The sequence below is a fragment of the Centroberyx affinis genome, unplaced genomic scaffold, assembly GCF_046629955.1.
Source record: "Centroberyx affinis isolate AG114_WGS23_722 - 3 ecotype Tasmania unplaced genomic scaffold, CSIRO-AGI_Caff_v1 ptg000109l_1, whole genome shotgun sequence".
Classification (NCBI taxonomy): domain Eukaryota; kingdom Metazoa; phylum Chordata; class Actinopteri; order Beryciformes; family Berycidae; genus Centroberyx; species Centroberyx affinis.
The window spans coordinates 417640-440350 of record NW_027278811.1 but is presented as its reverse complement, the minus strand read 5'-3'; the positions used below and the strand labels follow the sequence as shown (position 1 = coordinate 440350).

General features: G+C 41.8%; 1 protein-coding gene across 1 annotated transcript in view; it reads left to right on the top strand.

Moving 5' to 3' along the window:
• Positions 1-22711, top strand: part of ptprn2 (protein tyrosine phosphatase receptor type N2) — a 104825-nt gene that overhangs the window by 61562 nt on the left and 20552 nt on the right. Inside the window, exons 12-13 of the mRNA XM_071525957.1 lie at positions 17885-18100; positions 20876-21079. Coding sequence (XP_071382058.1) covers positions 17885-18100; positions 20876-21079 — 420 coding nt within the window. The remainder of the gene's footprint in view (positions 1-17884; positions 18101-20875; positions 21080-22711) is intronic.

Below are 22711 nucleotides of genomic sequence, written 5' to 3'. Positions count from 1 at the left end.
TTCCACAGATACCTAACCACCTATAAAATATTTTAAGCAGCACATCTTTAAAGCAGCATCTGCAGTGTGTACGCACATACAGTAAGACATTTTCCCAGACATTTTCCAGACTTTCCATTTTTTTCATACCAGTATTTCTAAATACATTGCGAGGAGGATGCATTGCTGCATTAGCCTGCCTGTACGAAATGGTCCCCATGTGATTAAGTTGGTAGTTAAATTGAGATTCATTGACATTTTGACAGCGGCCTCATGTTTGAGATAACTCTGGCAAACTGCTTATGTGAAGAGGCACTCATTAACCATAGAATTCCCTGAGCTGCATGTCAACTGATTATTCAACCACCAAATGTAAATCATATATGGCAGGCAGGGAGTCTCCCCACTGTGTGTGTGTGCACTAATGTTTGTGTATCTACAATGCCTGTGCATTGTAGATACACAAACCCATCATTGATATTAGTAGGATTTAAGCATGCATTTTCCTTGTTCTTTGCATGCTCACGTGTTTGCCTCTGTGTGTACGTGCACACGTGTGTGCGTGTGATTGCTTATCACAGCTGCTGCTGCAAAACTGCATTACCTCTCTGGAACCCTAAAGGATTTCCATTTGATTTCTCCTCTCACCACATAATAGAAGTGGATGCAGGTGAAATAAACATTAGTGTATAATCCTGTCATATGTCAAGTCAGAGGAACTGCTGGAGAATGCCTCCATCTTAGGATGGTAAAAAGCTCATATTGTTTTTCTAATCAAAGAGCCAATTGCAGAGGCACAGGCAACGCTCTCTGGGAAAGGTCACATGTAATGATGACCCATCGCTACTGGATTTGGAGGCTTTCGTAATAATTTCCTGCACTATAATTAATGTAAGGTTAAGCGTCAGTGCCAATCAATTTGAAAATGTTCCACCTACCTCAAAAAAGTACTATAGTGCATCAGAAACTCTTAAGGAGCATACAGGTTTAGAGTATTATTATATATTACTTTCAGCATTTGAGCAACTGAATGTGTCAATATGTCAAGTTCAGATTTGGCCAGCCTGCAACATGTGTCACATTGAATTTCAACAGGTAAACAGCAATTAACTACACATTAGTTACATTCACAGTCGTCATCCAACCCAAAAATCTAACCAGCAGAGGATCTACCTGATTGGGTTTGCATGTGGGTTTTCACACATAATTAAACACATTAGAGAGACTTGGGGCATATTTCATTCAAACAGTGAGAGAAGTGAGAGTTTGTGAGAGTAAAAGGTGCTACTTTCTGTTACGTGTGTGTGTGTGTGTGTGTGTGTGTGTGTGTGTGTGTGTGTGTGTGTGTGTGTGTGTGTGTGTGTTTGTGAGAGAGAGAATTTGAACATACCTCTAGTATATATTTTTCAGCCTGTGTTTGTGATTAAAAAAGGACATTTAAATGCATTGTATTTTGGGTTGGCTGTAATTCTTATTCTTACAAAAACTGGGTTTTTACAGTCATCCTCAATGAGATTCTCCATCTTCAATAACTTCTGGTTCAAGCATAGGGATGATCACTTTAAATTCACATTTTGTTTTGGTGGAACATTTTTTGACATGAATATGTATTTCCACATTTTTTGATGTTATGTGCATGGTTATCAGGCAATAACAGTGCATTTGCTTTCCTTTAATCTAACAAAGCCTGACTATAGAAGCATATACCACTTAATAACAAATACCATGTGTAACCATCAGCAAATGCAGCTCCTCCGAGCGAAGGGGACAAATAATTTCAGTGGTGACTTCAAAGGAAACCACACTGACCATTCCTACTAGAGAGAAGAAATAGACACACACCCTGAAATAAATAAATAACTGTGATAACAGTTGTACAAATTGATCTTGTAACGGCATGGGTGTACGCTTTACTTCAAAACACATTTTTCTATGTTGGTTTCTTTTTTTAAGCTGCATTTTTTTTTAAGAATCAGCAGAAGAAAGAAATGCATTTTTATGTTAATTTCAACATCTCTTATTCTCATTTAAGCGTGAACGTTGTCAAATATAGTTCCTCAGAGGATATGAGAGCGGCAGGGTTTCACTGCAGGGCATATGCTCTACCCATCCTTGTGTGTTGTTTACGATAGTGTGTACGTGCGTGTGCGTGCGTGTGTGTGTGTACGTTAGCCGATCAATTCCACATTGGCCCTCAATTGCCATCACCACATCGACAATCTATCCAATCTCCTTCAGACACAGTAATAAACCCAAACAATAAAGAAAAAAATTGCCGCCTATAAAAATTTCAGTGCAGGAAGGCCAATCTGGCTGTTTTAAAAGTGGCTAAAATGCCATTGCCGTGGCAGATCTGGATGTGAAATGTCATATTGGAGCAGCCCCACTGTGCCTGCAGCCCTGAGTACACTGCCTCTTTGGAGACTCCAGCTGCCTCCCACTGATGAAAGACCGACCAGCAGCTCCGTTTCTCAGCAACCTTTTACCATCACCTGACCTTTGGACTGCAGAAATGCCTTTGATACCATGCCATGCAGTTTGGTATTTGCCTCTCGCTATATCATGACGTGCGCTCTCCCCTGGGTAAGGACGGACTTGTCTGTTTTTAATGAGCGTTAGGATGTAAAGTATTCACGCCCCGTATACCTTTTTGTTCTTTTATGTTCTGCTGCCATTGTTAAAGAGAGGTATAGTTACTGTGTATTTGAGAGTGGCATTTTTACCCACCTTGTTGAAGGGCAGTTGTGTTTAATAAGATATTCAATTGGAGACAATGGAGTTTATTTTGTATTTCCTGTATACTCATCTCTGATATTCAGTGCATTCCAGGAAGTATTTTATCATAAACTGTTGTAGTTTTTTTGGTGTACCCACTTTCCACATTTTTATGTTAATTGAAGCATCTCTTATTCTCATTTAAGCGTGAATGTTGTCAAATCGCTCTTTGAGATGACACCAAAACCTGACGTTTACTGCTGATGTTTTAGATCACAGCCATCAAACTCCATTGCAGCTGCACTGGAGATATCTTGACATGACATCACATTGTCTACATTTGGCCAGTTATTGATGGAATAAGAAAAATTTATCACCATGCAAGGTACATTGCCAATAGCTGTTTTTTTTTTAACAATGTTACACTGTTTTAGGGTGGATTTTTCATTTAAACCTCTATGATATACATATATTTATGTCACTGGAATGACAAACTAGTGCTAACTTCACATTAGTGCTGTTGGAGGTGACCCTCACCCATTTAGCTTGCCCATTTTTGTCTACTTTCACCTAAATTTTAGGTTTTTGGGTTTACTGTGGCCTCTAGGAATGCCACACAATAAATCCAACTGTGGTTCACTTCCAGGACTCTCACACTCAAATCAGCCTTAATAGCACCAATCACAGCCTTGTGGGTGTGGATTGCCCTCCTTGGTGTATTTTTAAGAACAAATAATGTCACTCAAGACTGCAGCCAGAGAATAACTGCTTCCCCTCCATCTTCCCCACAGCAGACGCTGTGCGGTGATCACCAAACCCAACCGTCTCCCTAGATCTGAATTGCTATTGATAAATGCTCTTAATACTAAGTAGACTGCCAGTGGAGCTGACTGGTAATACAAAGTGGAAAATAAAGCCTTTGAAATGTGTGAAAATATATCCGTGATTGACTTAGACCTCTATTCATTTGGGGGACCTTGGCTTGTAAAAGTTTGTAGACCCTGCTGTCTTGATTATTACAAGAATGCATCCAAAATAAGGCTGGGATCGATCGTTTGCTCAGTTCTTGATGATCTGTCTATTGGCTCTTGATGGTGTTTGTTGTAGGAACTGTAGTCTTGACTAGACAGGCCGTTTGATGGCTGAAATTATGAAACCATATGTGGTTCTTGGGTTTTGGCTTTGTCAAACGAAGTGTCTGACTCATACACCTGGTTTTGCCAAAAAATTAAAGATAATTTGCCCTTTTTAAAGCATAAGGTAATCTAACATTAGATCTGAAGGTATGGCATCCTCTACCATGAGCATGCCTTGCACCTGCATTATAAAAGACGCTGCACCACAGTTGTTTGAACGAAAGCTCTGGCTATTTATGGAAATCTGTTGACTGGTGTCTGGAAGCGGGTGGCAGTCGATGGGGAGGAGGGGGGGGTGTTCCTGTGGTGTCCACAGCTGGATAGCAGGCAGAGGTTTTAAATGTCAGCATTGAAGGGGGATGCGGCTGCCATTTGGCCCGACAAGCTGCATGCCAAGGGACTGGCAGCAGGATGCTGGGGCAGGGTGCTCCCAGTCCTGTTCCCCAGCAGCCACACAGCGATCACCTTCTGCCATTTATCATGCGGCTGCTCGCCTAGCACATCTGGCACCTTAGCATGGACAGCAGCAGGAAAAGCCCTTGCTGCAGGCTAACCAGTGGCTCACGGTAATCTTTTTGACGTCACGACAAAATTAGAAAAGTAATATTTGTTGGACTGAGTTCAGCCCAGTGTATCTTGTGGTTTGCTACTAAAAGGAATTGATTATTGGAATTGCAGTGATATTAAATTTGAGTGCAGCTGACAGAGGGGGGTGGGTGTGTATAGTTGACATGACTGTAGATGTGGCAATAGCTCACAGTGATAACACGGTGGCAGAGGAACAGAATATTTCCATAACTGATGAAGTGACATAATGTAGTTATGAGGCAGAAATTGTAAAAGCTTCTAAACGAAAATCATATCTCTGTTGTTAATGATTTAAAATGAATGATTTTATACTTGAGAATGTAGCCATATGTTTAGCTTGATGTGTATATTGCACATAACAATTAAACACCTAAATTAGTCTTTTTAGCAAATGCTACATTTTGAATTTGCGGTTGATGTGAGCCAGTAGATTAATTATTGCTCAGTGAGCACACAATACGGAAACCACTTTGCTCTCTGTAAATTAAATGTAATCAACTGTCATATCATCTTTTATTGACTTTAATTGACTGTAATTATGAATCCTGCTGTAACTGCTAGTTACTTTCTGCATCACAAGGTCAACTAAATTGCTTGATGAGCTGTTATGGACTTTTATATGATGACCTTGACGTTGAGTGTTCGAATATCTTCCATCCTTGGTGATAAAACATTGCATGAAACTAGACCACCCTTTACCACTTCTACTGCGTGTGTTTACTGCTTCTAAATACTATACCATGATGGCCTGGCAGGTTTGCCATCTTTGACATGACATTAAATATTTAAATGCCATGCATATTTACCTTTGAAAACACTTGGTTCAAAGCTGTTAACCTTTTTTGTCAGCAGCCCAGTCAGCTAGCACATTCCCTCAGATGACATTCTTCAAAATTGGTGTTTACATTCAGAAACTAAATAGCACATGTAAATATATATCTATATATTGAATTTAAATTAATTTAAAAACTATTGAAGAAACTTTACCTATGTTTTTAACTTTATTACATCTTTACCTGCATTTTAATTTTGGCCAGTAATATCAGTTGACCAGACAGCATTCAAGGATTAAGACTAATTAGGCCCTTAAGCCATGAACTGAAGACATTTCTTTCATGCAGGCCATAATACATGTTTCCTTTCATCCTACAGCATGATGCAATTATTGTAATTGTGGCATATAAGAGAAAAAGCAGTGGGTAAGATCAGATGCTGATAGACAGTGTGCTGTGAACGGGAGAGGCATCCTGCTGAGATGGGATTTCTATTTAACATATCACAGTCATGTACATGTGGACATGGTTGCCAACATGCCTGCATACATGCACAAGCGTGCGCACACAAATTCAGCTATTCATTAACTCCCAACATGGTACAGGTGGATGCTTATACATCAGTATTTTAGTCAGTATAGTATACAGTAGTCAGTATTATGAACTAGCGTTATCTGCCCTAACCCTAACCCTCAGAGACTACTACAGATACACATAGCCTAAATCATACCTACATCCATGCTATGCACAGAGAACACAAAAATGAAGCATACTGTAGCTTAAACATCTATCAAAGCAAACAGTAAGAATGTATTGTCCGGTAATTGTAGCGCCCCCCTTTGGCCAATCAGTTTAATTTTGAAAATGCCAGGGCATCATTCCCCAAAGTTTCGTCAAGATCTGAACAAATGGAAGGAGATTAATATATATTTTTCATTGTGTTGAACAACAAAAGGCAAAAAGATGTGTCCATGAACACATGCACTCACATGTCACTCACATTTCATTATGTTATTCACATTGAAGAAGGAGGAAAAAAAAAACATCATCACCACTTTACAAAAGGCATACAGTATAATTATGTTTGCGGGTGAAAATAGGCTAGATTGATTATATGCATTTACAATAATGAGCCGTCAATGTGTGATTACGTTACAGAGCCATAGAAATCCTGACATAAATCGTAATTAATTTTGCCTTCAGAATTTCTGATCAGCCATACTTTGTATTGTTGTCAAGGGTTGTAGTGTGAAGAGGTGGGAGATGTGAGCGGCAAACAGGCGGCTGATACAGTGCTACAGCTGTAGCAGCAGTCTCATTAGGGATTCACAGAGGTTTCTTGAGACGAGCAGCACTGCTTGGTTTGGCTCGGGGGCAGACTACTCTTATAAAGCCGCTGGAGCCGTGAGACCCGCAGATAGTGAGACGCGCAGGGAGGCAGGCATGGGAGGCTGCGGCGCTGGGCAGGCGGACTGTCAGCTCCGTTAGCACACGGGACTCTTTTGCAGTGCAAGGCCCCTGACTCTCCCCCAGCTGATTGGTGTGGCTTCATTAGCATGGGCTGCGGCTCCTCCGATTAGCAGTAATTAAAGAGAGAAATCAGAGCGCTTGCCTCCAGTCCAGACACAGCCAGCGCCTGTCAAGTGAGATCGCCGTGGAACAGATCTGGCGTTCCTGGCTGCCTGCCACCCAACCCCCCGACCCCTACACACCCCCCCCCCACCGCACCCCGCAATACCACCAATACCCCTTCCCCATAGTTAGACATAGTGAGTCTGGGAGAGAGGTATGGGGTGTCGGTGCCTGTGCCCAGTTACCCCCTAAATAACCCCCGGGGTTACACACGCGCACACGCCTCTTCCCCTGCAGACGCACGCTGGGCCGGCGTTGTCATGGTGATAACAGGGGAAAATGTTTAATGAAGACACTGATGAGAATTTATGAGGCTGTGGCTGCGGCGCAGTTATGGGGATGTGACCCTTAGCCTATCACACACAACCCCCTGTGGTTCTACATCTAGATATTCACTTACACTAGCCATGGCTGATCATCAGGGCGTATGCTCAGACAAGCAGCCTCAATATGCTGCGAGTCCGGGAGCAGCCAGGTTTCTGTTTGACCCACGCTGTGCAAAGCAAATCCAGTGTGATCAGGAAATTTACAATGTATTAATTTTATTCATTTATTATAAACTGGAAGAATCAGTAACTTCTCGCCCAATGTCTTGAGCTTCATCCCCAGTTTATATACAAACTGTATTAGTGTGAGCACTTGTTTAAGTCTATCTGGAGCGCTGGATCATGTGGTGGAATTTGAACTCTTTGGACAATTAAATTCGGTACAATTGTCCCATGTTCAAGCAGCCACAGAGAAGTATTTCAGAGGCTTTCAGATGGTGTGTGGACCCAGGTGTAGAGAGGAGACATCCTATTGAACCCAGGAAGTCACTCTGAGCTGTCCTCTGAACACTTCTCTTTGTCCCTCTACTGTCAGTCTCAGTATCAGAGTCTCCCAGCCCACTAAGTCTCTTGTGACTGGGGTTTCAATTATGAATGTTACCTTTGACTACCTCCGTTATTCCGCAGCAGCCCACATATCCCTGCCTGCCACCACTCATGTGTGACTTGATGTATTGTCTCACTGTTTTCCCCCTTTCAAAATTAATTGCAGTTTTATCTCTCTCCAAGATAAAAACCCTGCCGAGAACATAATAGTCTAAAAGTAGTGTGGATTCTATTCAAACAAAACAATTAAAACCTTGGTGTTTTCCTTGCTGTTTTTGACTGCGGACGTGTTGAATGAGATTTTTAGTGGCGGTTCTTCTTTCTATCTTCGCACGCACAATGGAATGAAGTATTACCTTCAATTACCTTTCGTGATTGGATAGTGTTTCTTTTGCAAACTTGGATCGCATTCTGGACTTGGGCATTTTATTTGGTGTCTAATGACGTTTCACCTACACTATCACAATATCCCTCATCAAAAACTAATTATATCTTAGAAATAATTCTTCCCATTATGATGAATGCAAATGTGAGCGTAATTTGTGTTGGCTCAGGTAACAGTGCAAACACCTTCACACTGTGTTGATTTTATGTTAATTTTCCATTTGTAAGTGCCACTTGGTAACTTGGTAGACTTTTTTGGGTAGCCAACATAAACATTATCCATGTCAGACATTTTGCTTGTGTCAACACGGCTGCAGTGATAAAGGAATATTATTGTCGGCTGAAACCAGCCAGGAATTAAGGCTGTTTCTTAAATTAAAAAAATAAGCTCTACTAATTCAACTAAACTTTCACAAACATAGTTCATGGCTTAGTCTAGTCTGGATTTAACTAATCCAGTATTGAAAAGGAAGATCAGAGCTTAAATTTAAAGCTAAATGTGTGCTTAAATAATCACTCAAAGGAGCCTCAATGAGTTTTATTGGCAGCAGACTCCAAAAAAGACCCAGGCAAAATGTGACGATGAGTTACACATATTGTATAATGACTTTGACGTCCTTCCATCAGGAACATTTCCGGTTCCTCGGTGAAAAAACAACCGGAGGAAGAATGCTTTTGTACCAGAAGCAATAAGAATTTTACATAGGATTTTAAGGCCTCTCTTTAATACTTGATATACTCTAATTGATTGACATACTCTACTCCATAATACTTTAATACTCCTTAATACTTTTTTACACTTCAATATTTGTTAAACTATGTATTTGCCTGCTGATATCTCTCTGCACTCTGCTTTTTAAATTGCACTTTACATCAATGTTTTTCTAATGTAAACTATCAAATATAAAATCCTGTCCTGTCTTTTTTAATGGGATACATTGCGCCCATTTAGTTGTCCCATGTGGGATAAATGGAGTTCTTTTGAGTAGAGTTGAATTAAATAGAATTGAAGCAGGCAGGTTTAACATAGTTAATGCTATTGTTTAAAGGTAATAGTAGAGAAGAGCTATGGCTTTGATGACCACTCAGCTCCAACAGATGAGTACAAAGAGTACATCCAGATTAATCCATAATTTTCAATTTAACCATGGCTGGTTCTTGGCTTAATTTCTATCATGTCTGTGAAAGCATTCCTATGCACACCACAGTATGCGCTATACATGCAGCTAAGGCGATTTAAATGAATACTAAATATGTATCACTTTGTTCGCATCCTCATAGATTACACCAAAATTTTCTATCCTGGACTCATTTTACAGATATGGTGCGATTTCCTACTCCAGGCCATGACGCCACAAGACTGTTTCTTTTTGAAGTGCACATTGTCGTGGATGTGTGTGGGTTGCCTCCCTGCTTTAAATATAGTCAAGATGACAGGCATAGCATTTACCTTGATGTTTACTGCTTTGAACTACTTGGCATGGGCAATGCCGGAGCTGGGATTCACATAAGAAAGAGGCCTATTTGAACAAGCTCATCGGGGGAAAATACCAGAATGACATGGCTGACACACATGGGCTTTGAATGGTTCCTCTCCGAGCAAGTGATGAGCACGAGACACAGTAATTCACATGTTTCAAGTAAAACCCAGAAATGGGACCTTTTTGTCTTTGAACATCATCCATCAGGAAACATGGTCTCTCTCTCTCTGTTTGTCTCTCTCTCTCTCTCTCTCTCTCTCTCACACTCTCTCTCTTTCTCTTTCTCTCTCTTTCACACAGTTACACACAGATACAAACCTTGAAAGACATTTTGCAACTTAAGTGATGTTTAAAAGGAAGTTTAGATGGGAGTGCGGACTTTACGTATTTTATCAAACCACATTGTATCAACTAACACTACACCAAATCGACATCACTACAGTCTGACTGCAAACTTTGGGTTGGCACATTTCAGACAAAGCTACTTTTAAACCAGAGTGTGGCTTCAAATCACTCTTTTGCTGCCAATATGAGCTATGTTTCATTATGCATATTAAAAGAAAACCGTGAAAATAGACCATTTGAAAAAGAGTGAAAACCCAGATGAGGCACACCGTTTTTCTCTCACACACATCTTGTAATACCACTGCAGCAATAACAATAACAGCTGGTGTATCTGGTAAAAAAAAAAAAAAAACACACACGCACACACACAAATGTGTTTTGTTTTGCATACATTTCTCTCTACATTACAGTTAGAAGCTAATCCTCCAACACCTTCCCAAATGGAGCCTCAGCAACGGTCTTGCTCAGATATTATTATGAATAATTTATTGCACCCCATTTCAAAGAGCCAAGCAGAAATCCCAACTATTTTTGGTATAACGGTAGCGCACGTTAGTTAAGCCTGCAGGTACACATTGCAACGGTTTGTTTCTTGTGTAGATGGCTGGTGAACACGGTATTGTAGTGTGGCAGCAGTGTAAATGGCATTAGTCTAATCTGATGTCATTATAGTGTGATTGGTATGTGGACCAACAGCTCAGCAGGCTTCTGATCAGCATCCCTCCCTGTCCTCTGCACACCAGCCTTATCTTCTGTTTGCTCAAATATATTACAAAGCCTGAATTCTTGGTGTCCAGGCTAGGCTGTAAAGCTAGTGTACATGCAGGTATATACGCATAGACACGTGTATTGTATATTGCACAAGGAAGAACTTACACTTTTGCACGTATTTAGATTGCACACACAGGGACAGACATGTAAAATATACTCAGAATTGCGCAGCCTGTAAATGCAAGCAAATAACTATAACCAAGCAATCAAATGTACAATACACAGTTATTGTCACTTCCTCCCTTTTCTCAACTCTCTCTCCTTTCTCTCCAACAATACACACACACACACACACACACACACACACAAGCATCACTGGGTGTCTGTACACTGCTATCTCAGGTAGTGCACTTGATCCTGACATTTGTTTAACATTCCTCATCCTCTCTCCCAGCGACATTGTGAAGTGCTGCATACCTCCTTCTCCCGTTGTTTAAACATGCTCTCTGCTTTTCCATCTTTTTATGAGAAATGTGAAATGTGCCATGGAGACAAACATTGGAGCAGCGGAGAGGAGGACAGATAAGCCTGCAGGACTCGCCGCGTCGGTTCGAACATGTGTTACCCCGAGGAGCTACTGGAGGAATACACATGCGTGACAGCACATGCGAATATCAGCGGTGTACCGCTCGGTGTGACCATGAGAGTGACTCCGAGATGTTACTGAACTTGGCTACTGTATGTTTGTGAGAATGAATCGATGCACGTCAAAACTCCCTGGTGTGATAACCATTAGCAGTGGCCTAGCTAGAGGATGTGACATGAGTCGTGAAATCATACTGTGCAGCGCGTAATGGTTGAAATGTGTGAAAATGTGTCCATTACGCAGAGTTCAAGTGAAGCAAAACAACAGGTGTCAAAGTCAGGCTTTCCTTCTCAGAGCAGGTATAGAAAGTGACTGGTCCTATCCTATGTAGACGTTTTCTTCCTGTTTTTGGTCCAATACAGTGTCAGGGCGGATACCCTTGTTTGGATGAGTGTGGGTTTAGATAGGGCTGACAGGTGGGTGACCAGGGTATCTCACATGGGAGAGGCTGAACGGAGCTTCCTTCCAGTTCAATAGAGAATAGGATAGGCATGATCATATGGTTGACTTAATGTAGGGACTGATTTTCTGGGGATTAGCTGCAGGGGCGCCTATTTATTTATTTTCAGGAATATAGCCACTCAGTGACTAAGGTGGTAGTCGTCGCAGAAGGCCCTCATCATGCATTACTCTTGCATCCATCCTGCATTAGTGCTACATCAAGCACTGCAGCCCATTCCTTCCGTTTGAACTGTTGCAAGACAAGATTTGTCTCTCAAACATCAGGCTGCTCCTTGTGCTCTTGCTATGCTATTTATGAAAAAGCAGCATGAACTGAATTATATGCTGTAACACCTTTGAATGTGATATAGTTCATAGTATAAAATAGCGTAGGGTACCGAAAATGTGGGTTTTGGAGTAGCATAATATAATAGGTCAAGTGTTTACGATTTTTGAGATCCTTAAAAAATTGTTGAGTCAGTTTGAGTGTGTTCTGCAGCAGATCGGGTCCCTGAGGGCCGCCTCGTTGGCGGGATGCTTGGTGTTTGAATGTGGGGTGGCGTCCGATGCGGCCATGGACCTAGGCTGGACAGGGAGCTAGTTTTTGTTCTCCCCTTCACATTGCCAACTCCAGCTGTCACACAGAGGGACAATAGAGAAGAGGAGGGGGTGCTCTCTGAATGGAAAAAATAAACTGGAGAGCCCCCGTCACCCCCCCTCCCCAAGACTCGTCATCTGCATTTGACAGGACCCCCGTTCTCCTCTCTTCACCGCCCCCTTTCTTTTTCTTTCTCCCTTTCTCTCCCTGTGCTCTCCATAATCCCCCTTTCTCTCTCTCCCTGCTAAGTGCAGCTGTTGCTCTCCATAGGATCATTTTTTCGGACTGATTGCTAATTAGGATACCATTTTAGTGGATTTTATCTTTAAAACTTTTTTAACTTGCAATTTCCCCCCTTTTTTTCCTTTAATTCAGCAGAGCTTAGGAGGGAGGAGAGAATTACATACAATTTACTTGAGACCGAGTATTCTTAGACTACACCAAATCTCCTATACACCATTCATATAGTTTACAACTACTATACTGTGTGGTAGCCTCTTATAATAATGCTCACTTCAGCTTTGGATGCAAAAGCCTACTTTGAAGAATAGACTGCCCCATCTCCCTTATTCTGCTCACATAACTGAATCCATGGGAGAGGGAGCAGAGGAAAAGGAGAGCCTGAGAAAACAGCAATTCACACACCAAACACAGAGACCCCTAGTAGCTCAACAAATGAGTGACTAGCCCTATGTCCATTCATATCGCCCCTCAGCCCGCAAGCCTATTAGCCAGGCATCGCTCCTTGAACATTCACTGTCGACAACATGTGGAGGCATCGCTATAGCAACCAGTGGATATGACATGTGCAACGGACGGGGACTCCTGAGCTGCTGAATATAAGGAGGGGCTCAGCCTTAAACTAAATGATCGCAAAAAACCCAACCCCACCACCTCCCCATTTCTTTTCATTGGCACAGAGGCGCTGAAAGGACTCACTAGTGGGGCTTCTGCACATTCTTCCGAGGCTCGGAAAATCAGGCGGGCATATCCCACATTCTTCTCCTTTTTTTATTCTCTCCGACTCTCCCCTTTTTTCTTTTTCTTCATCTTCGTGTTGAAGCCGCGGTCTTTTGTTGGTGCTGGGGGACGCATGGGACCCTTGCAGGGGAACTTTTGGAGAAGCGGACTGAGTGGGCGGCCGGGACGCACAAACGCTTCTTGGAGCTGCTGCGGGCGTCACTGGTTAACCATGCTCTCTGGAATACAAGACATATCCTCGATTTACTGCAGAATATGTGGTCTGCGTTGCGGCGAGGATTTGGGTAATTATCTCCATGCACGTGTGTCGTGTTTTGTGCCGTATTCAATATGCAAGTTGTAATGCGACAAATGCGTAAAAGGCGCCTTAAAGGACCGGCCCTGAAAACTTGTGAACAATCCTAGATCACGTCGAAAGCAGATTTTTGTCCCCATTGTGAGTGAAGATTTGTAAATGTTGTTGCATTGCAGGATTTATTACATGCGGGGATGTAGCATCCTTCGGTTACTGTTAGTGTCATCATTTCTGCGATACTAGAACAAAGCTTCTCCAAAAGCTTAGGCTGTAATTTGGACGAGCATCGGGAAATAAAAAAATATACTGTATGTATATATAAAAAAATAAAGGTAATCAAATCTAAAGGTAAACTAATTGGAGAATTCATATTGAAACTTGTGCTTTTGCCCGGTTGTTTGCTGTCAGCACATCTGGCTGCAGGGACAAAGTTTTCGTTCAGGGTTCAGTCCCCCTGGTACTGGCCGAGACTCACTAGACCTGCTCTAATTGATAAAACCGTGTGATTGATAAATGGTAAACCCGGTCTGTTTTCCCATTAATATGTGTAGGCCTACTATTTTGTTGAAAACGTTCCGCAATTCTCTTAGCCTAAATTAAATGCATATAGGTCTATACGTGCATCTGAACTCAAAATGATTCTATTCTATTCTATTCTATTCTATTCTATTCTATTCTATTCCAGTGTCTATTTCCAATGATCTAGAGTAGGACTGACTGAGTAGAAATTACATTTTTATTTTACAGTTTTTATGGTGATATGGCATATGGTTTATGCCATATGGAAAATTTTTATTTCTCAAATTAATGATCATAATCTTCACGGTATATTTTATTATAGTATACAAATTAATCCGAAAAATAACAAATTTCCCTCAGTATTTTATTCAGGAAGTTTAAAATATTTCATACAGTACTTGCCTGTATTTAATATGCTTGTCCCTATGTAAAATAAGATGCAGCTACATTTTATATCTGCTATATCTGTATTTTCATGTGTGATTTTTTTTTTTTTTGTTAATAGTAGGTCTATCAATCCCATTTTATTTCATGTTAACTGCTTTAAGTTTGGATAATTTGAAACCTCTGAAATCTGCAGTAGTAGCTGTAATTGTATTTTTATTTTTTTTACCCAGATTTAGGGTTGGTGAGGTTTGGCATTTGTGTGTTTGGGAGGATTTTCGCTTGTACTTCTTAAAGGTATTGTGAAGTGAGTGAATGGATAGCCAGCCGCCCCAGTGGCACCTCTCTGCCTGACCTTTCCTCTATCATTTGAATAATCCAGAGCACCGAAATCCATCTGCCCCTTGTCTCCCCTCAGATTGGCTAATCCACCAGACAGGGGCAAGATGAATAGAAGAGAGAAACAGAGGGGGAAAGTCTGTTAGAGGCAGAGAGTAATAACTTCACTGAGTTATGATCCTCAGCAGTGACACACACAGGATGTGAGATGTGAGAATAGCAGTCTTGAACATTATTTTAAAGGGATTAATAAAAATGGATTGATCAAAATTTAAAACGTGACTTTTAATTGGTGGTAGAATTATGACCAAAAAAAAATCTTTATTTCATGTCAACTGGCGATGTCGATCACTTAATATATCAAGCATAGCCTACTACATTGCACTGAAAATTTCTGCTATGACGTTTTCACATCAGGTGAAAATCACATTTTAAGGGGAAAAAATATTTTCTGAAATTCTGATTATGATAATAATTAGATTTATTGATTTATTGGACATTTTATTTGTATTTATTGATATTATTTACAATTACTAATCAAAATCTGTTTTAATGAAATAGATTAACTTTTTCTGCAGGTGGTTTTTGAATGCTTGAAATGTAATTTTATTTTGTTGAGTCTGGTTGTGTTGTTTCGTATGAGTTAGAAATTCCAATTACAGTCCAATTATATTCTAAAACAAACAAATGTACAAACACTCCTAACGCATTTGAAGATAGCTCTCAATCTCTTTCATCTCCTCTTTCCCCCTCTTTTTCTCCCTCTTTCTCTCTCTTGGGTTTCTCTGTCCTAACATAACATGATAACCGCCTCGAATGCTCGTTTTAAGCTTGCAATGTTGTATTTCAAGCCTATTTGTTCTCAAATACTTTTTTCCTGAGTTAATTTCAAGGTGTTTTTATCTGATTCATATTTTTGAGAGTAGCCATACATTGTTGAGGGATCGTTTTTTATTGTAAGAGTATTTATTTTTCGGAATAGCGAGGGGAAAATCAGTGCTGGAAATGGGTTGAAGCAGGTTTGAACGTATAGGCCCATAGGGGGCACTTTGGTTTCAGAGGCAAGGGACTTGAGCCACGACACCGATGTCTACAGTATTAAATATGTTCAATATTTAGTGAAACTGCTTATCTAATGGGGGTTTCTCAGGTTCTCTATTCATGCTGTTAACTGTGTGAATGTGTCAGAGAGGATAACGCAGGCCGAGAGGATTTGCATTCTCAACATGCATGTGCAAACCCAAGCAATCTAGCAACTATGAACCTAATATTGTGTTCATTTTTAAATGTCAGCCCTATATGTATTCATTTGATCACCGGACAACACAGAAGATGTAGTAATTGGATCGAGGCCATTTCTCCCCTCTGCGCTCGTATATGAGACTCTTCAAACCTCTCAGTTGTTGTCCAACCTCTTAATGGTTGATTGAAACTGCATGCTCGAGCCGCAGCAATTGCAATCAACAGAAACTGTCATCAGGACCAACATAGTAATCAAAAAGACCAGGGCATCCACACAACCACTAAAACATTGGCAATTACTAGCCACAAGGTTAAACTGCATTGTTACTGGTCTGAGGTGAAGTGTGGTGTTTTGATAGAAAAAACGGGACAACAAGATGCAGCTATCCTTCAGCTGGCCCATTAGAGCCTGAGGCTAAATGTCAAAGCTCTGCTATTTTTCCATGATGTAGATTTGATTCAGTTTGCCCATCAATCTTTCAATATTGCATACAGGGAATTAGAGCCCAGCTGATGTATTTGTGCACTGATATTGATACTGGCCTTTTGCACATATATAGATATTGGCATGTATTCAACTCATAATGCAATCATAAAATTAGTACAAAAAGTGATTTTTTGCATGATAACTGATGGTTAATGTTGAAGACATTTATATTAGGCTACGGAGAACTATACTATACAGGAAGCCAGTATTTATACGTTTTTTTGCATCAATAAGAGAGTGCAGTAAGGATGATTTATGTCAAGTAAATTGTGGCGGTCAAATAGCATTCAATGGTTTTTCTTTTGTCACCATTTTAGAGGGAAATGTGAGGTCTGCTTTGCAAGATGTCTATATTTTATGCAACCAGAAAAGAAAATCTTTAACAGTACATTTTAGATATCATTAATTATCCTCTCCAATTATCGCTCCCAATTATCGCTGTTATGCTCTCAAAGATTCTGTATCAGTGGGGCCCCACAGGGAATTTATCATTACAGTAAATGGCCATGAGTGGACCAATTATCAGCCCATAGTCCAGTTCTTTAACCTACAGTCTTTTGCTTCTTATACTGAAAACACTTTCTTCAATGATACTAAAGCACAGCAAAAACTAGTCTACCTTTCCCACAAACACACAGAGAGTGTGTGAGACAACCCCATACCTTTCTGCTGGAATTACCATTAGCAATGCAGTGGGGGTCTGAATATCTGAAAAGGGCTTTTCTATTCAACTGGTTGATGGGTGTGTGAAGGTCCAGTCTGGGGCCGCCTGTGTCTCTCCAGTCCTGGTAGCCATTAGCTGGGTGGCTTGGGCCAGAGCCTAATCCAGCCAAACTCAGGACCAGAGGATCTAATTAACCACAAGCTTTTAGTATCCCAACCTCCTGTAGCTGCACAGTGCCAGCCCGCCCCATGCCAGCACTAAATGGGGCTGTAAATATCTATAGTGGGACACAGTGTGGAGACAGCACTGGACAGGGTCTGGTAATAGGGGTTGACTGAGTCTGAATGCACATTATAAAACCAGTATTAGTGTTAGCTAATGAATGGGGCCGGTCAGACAGGGGTGGTGGGTGGGAAGAGTGGGGGAGGAAGTGGAGATAGGTATGGAAGCAAATGGAGCAGTGTTGCTTTTCTGTACACACATTTTTTACTTGAAAGTGGAGACGAGCCTCCCTGTTTAGTGTCAAGTGAAAAGTGATGCACTGCCGAGGCGAGGTGGTGGTTGCTGTAAATCAAAAACAACTAAATCAATCAGAAAAAGAAAGCGCACCATCCTTTAGTTTTCTGACAGTGTGTTTTCTCTGTGTTTTGGATGTGTGTGTGTGTCCTCCAGAGGGGCAGCCTGACCCAGATCCCCGTGGTGAAGGAGACCAGGGTGGAGTCGGGCCAGTTCCTGCTGCTCTCCGTCCTCTGCATGCTCTTCATCCTGGTGGTGCTGGCAGTGTCCGCCACTTTCTTCTGCCTCCGCCAGCGCTCCCACCTCCGCATGAAGGAGAAGCTGGCCAGCCTGGGGACTGACACCAGTACTGATGCCACCGCAACCTATCAGGTTAGAGCAGCCCTCTCGCCGTGAGCCAATCAGCGGCCGGGACACTTAGCCTGCGCTCTGTCATTGGCAGAGCATGCACACTATTCTGACAAGGCTGCTGTTCTGATAGGTTTACGTCTAGGTGTTGGTTTGGTTTGTGGGTGTGTGTGTGTGTGTGTGTGTGTGTTTTGTGTATTTGCTCTTTTGAAGATTTTACCCGTTGTGATTCAGTTGATAGATGATTTTAAGGTGGCTTCTTGCATTTATTGCCTCATCTTGTGTAATTCAATAATTTCACTTCAAAAATCACTCTCTTTGTGTTTATTTACAGCATTTTAATCCTTTTTATTTCCTCCCCATTTCCCTCTGATTACTGTTCTAGATATTCAGTGTGTCCAATTTTCACCCTGGCCTGAGTGGTGTGTGTGTTTGTGTGTGTGTGTGTATGTGTGTGTGTGTGTGTGTGTGTGTGTAATTGAGCACTACGTGTATGAGAGTGTGCATGTAAATGTGCGTTTGTGTGTATATGTGCGTGTGCATTTGAGTATTACATGTTTGAGAGAGAGAGAGTGAGAGAGTGTGCACGCACGTGTGTGTGTCTGTGTGTGTGTGTGTGTGTGTGTGTGTGTGTCTGTGTGAGAAGGGAACAGGCCGCCACTGTGACCTATTCCCTCTGTTCCTCCAGGGCCACAGGCAGCCGGGGCTGTATTGATTTTCAGTGTTGGGGCTCAGCTGTGCCCAGCGTGGCACTCAGAACACATTTATCTGCATGTCGCGTTAACATTTTCAATATTTAATCAGGTTTTCACAGGGTTGCCTTCCTATAATGTGGAGTCTTATAATTGCCGCCACAGAGAAGCAAAATACCTTCCACATTTGTAATTCTTGCTCATCTAAAAATTTAATGTTTTTTTTTTTTTTTTTTTTGGTATACAGCAGGTATTATGTAGGATTATGTGCATTAGCATTTGTATTATGCGATAGTGATGATATATCTCGCCCACAATATTTCAAAAAATTTAAGCATATTGTGCTACTGTGCAAATTCTAGGTTACATATGGGGCATGATCTTTCCTCCATATACCTTTGGGGTTGGACTACCTGTTCTGTCAGGTGTTCATGTTGTACGTTCTCTCTGTTCGACAGTTACAGTTGTTTTGGGAGACTGTGAGATATGAGAGAGAGGGAGATATTGTTAGATGACAGTGCACAGACATCGCTTTCTCTTGGCCTGTTTTCATCCTTATTAGTAGTCCGAGGGAGGGGGGGGGGGAGAACGGGGAACTATAATCCCACGACCTGTGTTCCTCTCTGGGCTTCATGTGTCTCTCCTTTGGCCCCCGCTGGTACTAACTGCACCCTCCTGCCTTCTTCTGGGACATTTCTGCGCTCTGGTACAGCACAGCGCTCTGTAGAGATGTTGAGAAGTAGGATGAATTATGAGGTGGGCCTAGATATTGCCCCGAGGCCAAGGCCCAGGGCACCGCTTCATGGCTCTAATCATTAAAGTCTGACGGCGGGAAAGCTGATCCAAGACCAGGGCTTAGAGGGCCCTGCTCTCCAGAGAGAAATATCACTATGATAGATCATGAGATAGCATGTGCTTTCACAAGGCATTTTCTCTGCCCTGCTCAGCTCTCTCTGTTATTAATTGCGTATGGAAATTATTCTGTTGTTCTGACTGGCTCTGCTCTCCCAAAACCAAACATGATGGGGTTTACTGCTCTCATGTGAATCTAATGGAGAAATATCCACCCATAGATAAGGGTGACCACACCTTATGGGGGAATCAGACAGAGTGTATGTGTGTGTGTGTGTGTGTGCGTGTGTGTGACTGTGTGCCTGAATGTGTTACTGCGTGTGTTTGTGCATACGTGTATAAGGAGGGACGGTTCAATAACATTGCATGCGGCAGACAGTTCATTTTTTTCTCCTTCTCTTCCCTGTTTCTTTTTCATTTTGTATAAAAGAAGACTGCCTGAGTAGATAATGCCTAGTCTCAGAATTTTTAATGCTCTGTCTCTGCACAGAGGCATGATGGGAGAAAAGCTGAGTCATTGGGAGAGGAGTAATCTTTGTAGCAGTGGGGGAACAGTCTTTTAGCAAAGCCTCCGAAACCCCAGAGAATCAAATATGAACTGGCGATATCAGTCAAAATGGGAAATTATACTATACAATTGTGTCAATGCCTTTTTATCGCCATTGGGTCTGTGTAGTTACACGTTTACAATGGAAATCCCATCTGAATCATGGATTGATTCTCCTGTTATGTTTTTATCTCTAGAAAAACGATACATACAGATTCCTCATTCACACTAAAGAATGCAGCAACTGTGTTCGACTCTGTGAGTGTGTGGTGATTTTGTGCAGGCTTTACTTTGAAAGAGCACAATGATACGTTCACGACTATAGATCCATTCTCAAACAATGAAGACAGTCACTGTCTGGCAGACAGGTATTACACAGTGAATTTATTCTGTAAACCCTGTATGGTTCCTCAACCATGTATTTTTGACATAATTAGTATAAGCTCTGTAATCCACGGGGATAAGCCATTAATCTACAGACAAGTGAGGACAGATCAAGTCAACCGAGATACAGGATTTTACAAGGTGCATTTACAGAACTCAACCCCTAAGCATAAGGATAAGCACAAACATATGTACAACTATTGTTATGGACATTAAAAATAAGATAAATACATAAAACCTTGCAAGGAACCTGATGTAAGGGGGGGAAAAAAACAGCATTTTTGACGATCAAGTGCTTCACCATCATCTCCTGCTATCTCCCAGGAGCTGTGTCGCCAGCGCATGGCGATCCGGACGTCGGAGCGCGTCGAGCGCCCAGAGACGCTGCGCCACTCGCGGCTCAACAGCGTGTCGTCCCAGTTCAGCGACGGGCCCGCAGCCAGCCCGTCGACCCGCAGCAGCACCTCCTCCTGGTGCGAAGAGCCGGTTCCTTCCAACATGGACATCTCTACCGGGCACATGATACTGGTAAGGAGGATCCTCTCGCTTGCGTTGCGTTTGATTTCAGACACGATGTGGGTAATAATTCATGTTGGGGGGGGGGGGGTTGGATAGGAGGTGAGATGGAGGTTGAGGTTTCTACCCAGGCCCTTGGAGAGCATTTGTGGTTCTAAACATCTGCTTGTTACATCTAATCAACCACAGCTTCTGACCATCAACACTCTTCATACAGTGTTATTCTGTATTGCAGTATGCTGGTACACGCTCCTATACCTACCAGGTCCTTTTCAGTGTAGCACCAGCAGCTTTAATGGTTTTTGTACCTGATGCAGCACACATCAGGTCAGGCTGGTGTACATCAGTGTTTCCTTCTAGCCCACAGATCTACAGCATAAGGGTATTTAGTTATTTAATGTGAAATTGAATTATGTATATATGGTGTAAGGTTTGCAGACTCTGTGTATCTATGAATATGGTAGGCCCTGCGCTGAAAGCTAACAGCTTGATTTCTCTCTGTTTATCTGTTTGGATGTGTCTCTCCTTCATCCCTCTCTCGCTTCATTCTCTTCAAAACTCTGTTATCTTTGTTTTTTATTCTCATCGCTCTTCTTCCCGCTGTTTTCTTCCTCTTGCTTTATCTTGGCTCTGTTGTCTCCATTTTTTCTCCAACTTTTTTCTCCCCTCTACTGTGTCATTTTCTCTCTCTTTATCATTCTGTCCTGCTCCTCTCCCCTCTTTCTCATTTTCACCCCCTCTGTCTCTCTCTCTCTCTGTCTCTGCTGAAGCCAAAATCAGACAGACATTGTTTTGTGTGATGAGAGCTGCTCAAAAGTGAAATATCATTACCCATCTGATTGTCAGTTGGGTGTTTTTAGAAATTTTGTTAGGTTTTTCTTTGAAAAGGCTTTTGGTTGCCATCGGTTACACACACACACACACACACACACACACACAATGGATTGTTTTAATTTTGCACAACTTTCGCTTCATTCATTTGAGACAAGCTTGATAAAAGAGATGGATAGATGCCTTGCAGTGTTTCCATTAATGGAGAGAGCATTCATCACACTGCATGTCTAGCTTTTATATTGGGGGCCTATAATGAATGAGAGTGAATTTGAGTAATGCCTTGTATTGGTGGTAATAGATGGGTTTTGTTGCACTCGTCAAGGCTTGTTTGTGAAGCCCCTTTTGAAAACATTGACAATAGAAATGCATTTAGCCCTGCAATAACAAAAGGGGCACTGTGAATCATTTCTAGAAGCTGTTATTATTAGACCCAGTTTCTTCACAGATTCAACGCGAGTAATACAATGCAGAAAGGTAAAACGCACAGGGACCTTTACTTCTCTTTCATGCGGTGATTGACATGGAGATGTCCTATAGGGGTTCTTCTTTAAAATTCCATTGCCATCTCACATGAAACCATGTGTGAGATTGCCTTGTTATCACTGATCTCAGACCTATATTTTCCCATCTCTCTCCTCCTCTCCTCTCATCTCCTCTCTCTCGCTCTTTGGAGCTCACACCTTGTGGAGAAGGATGATGAGTGCCTGGGTTTCCAAAGCACACATGCTGGGGGTCTTTTTTTGAAGCCCGATCACCACACACACACACACACACACACACACACACACACACCAGACACATACACACACA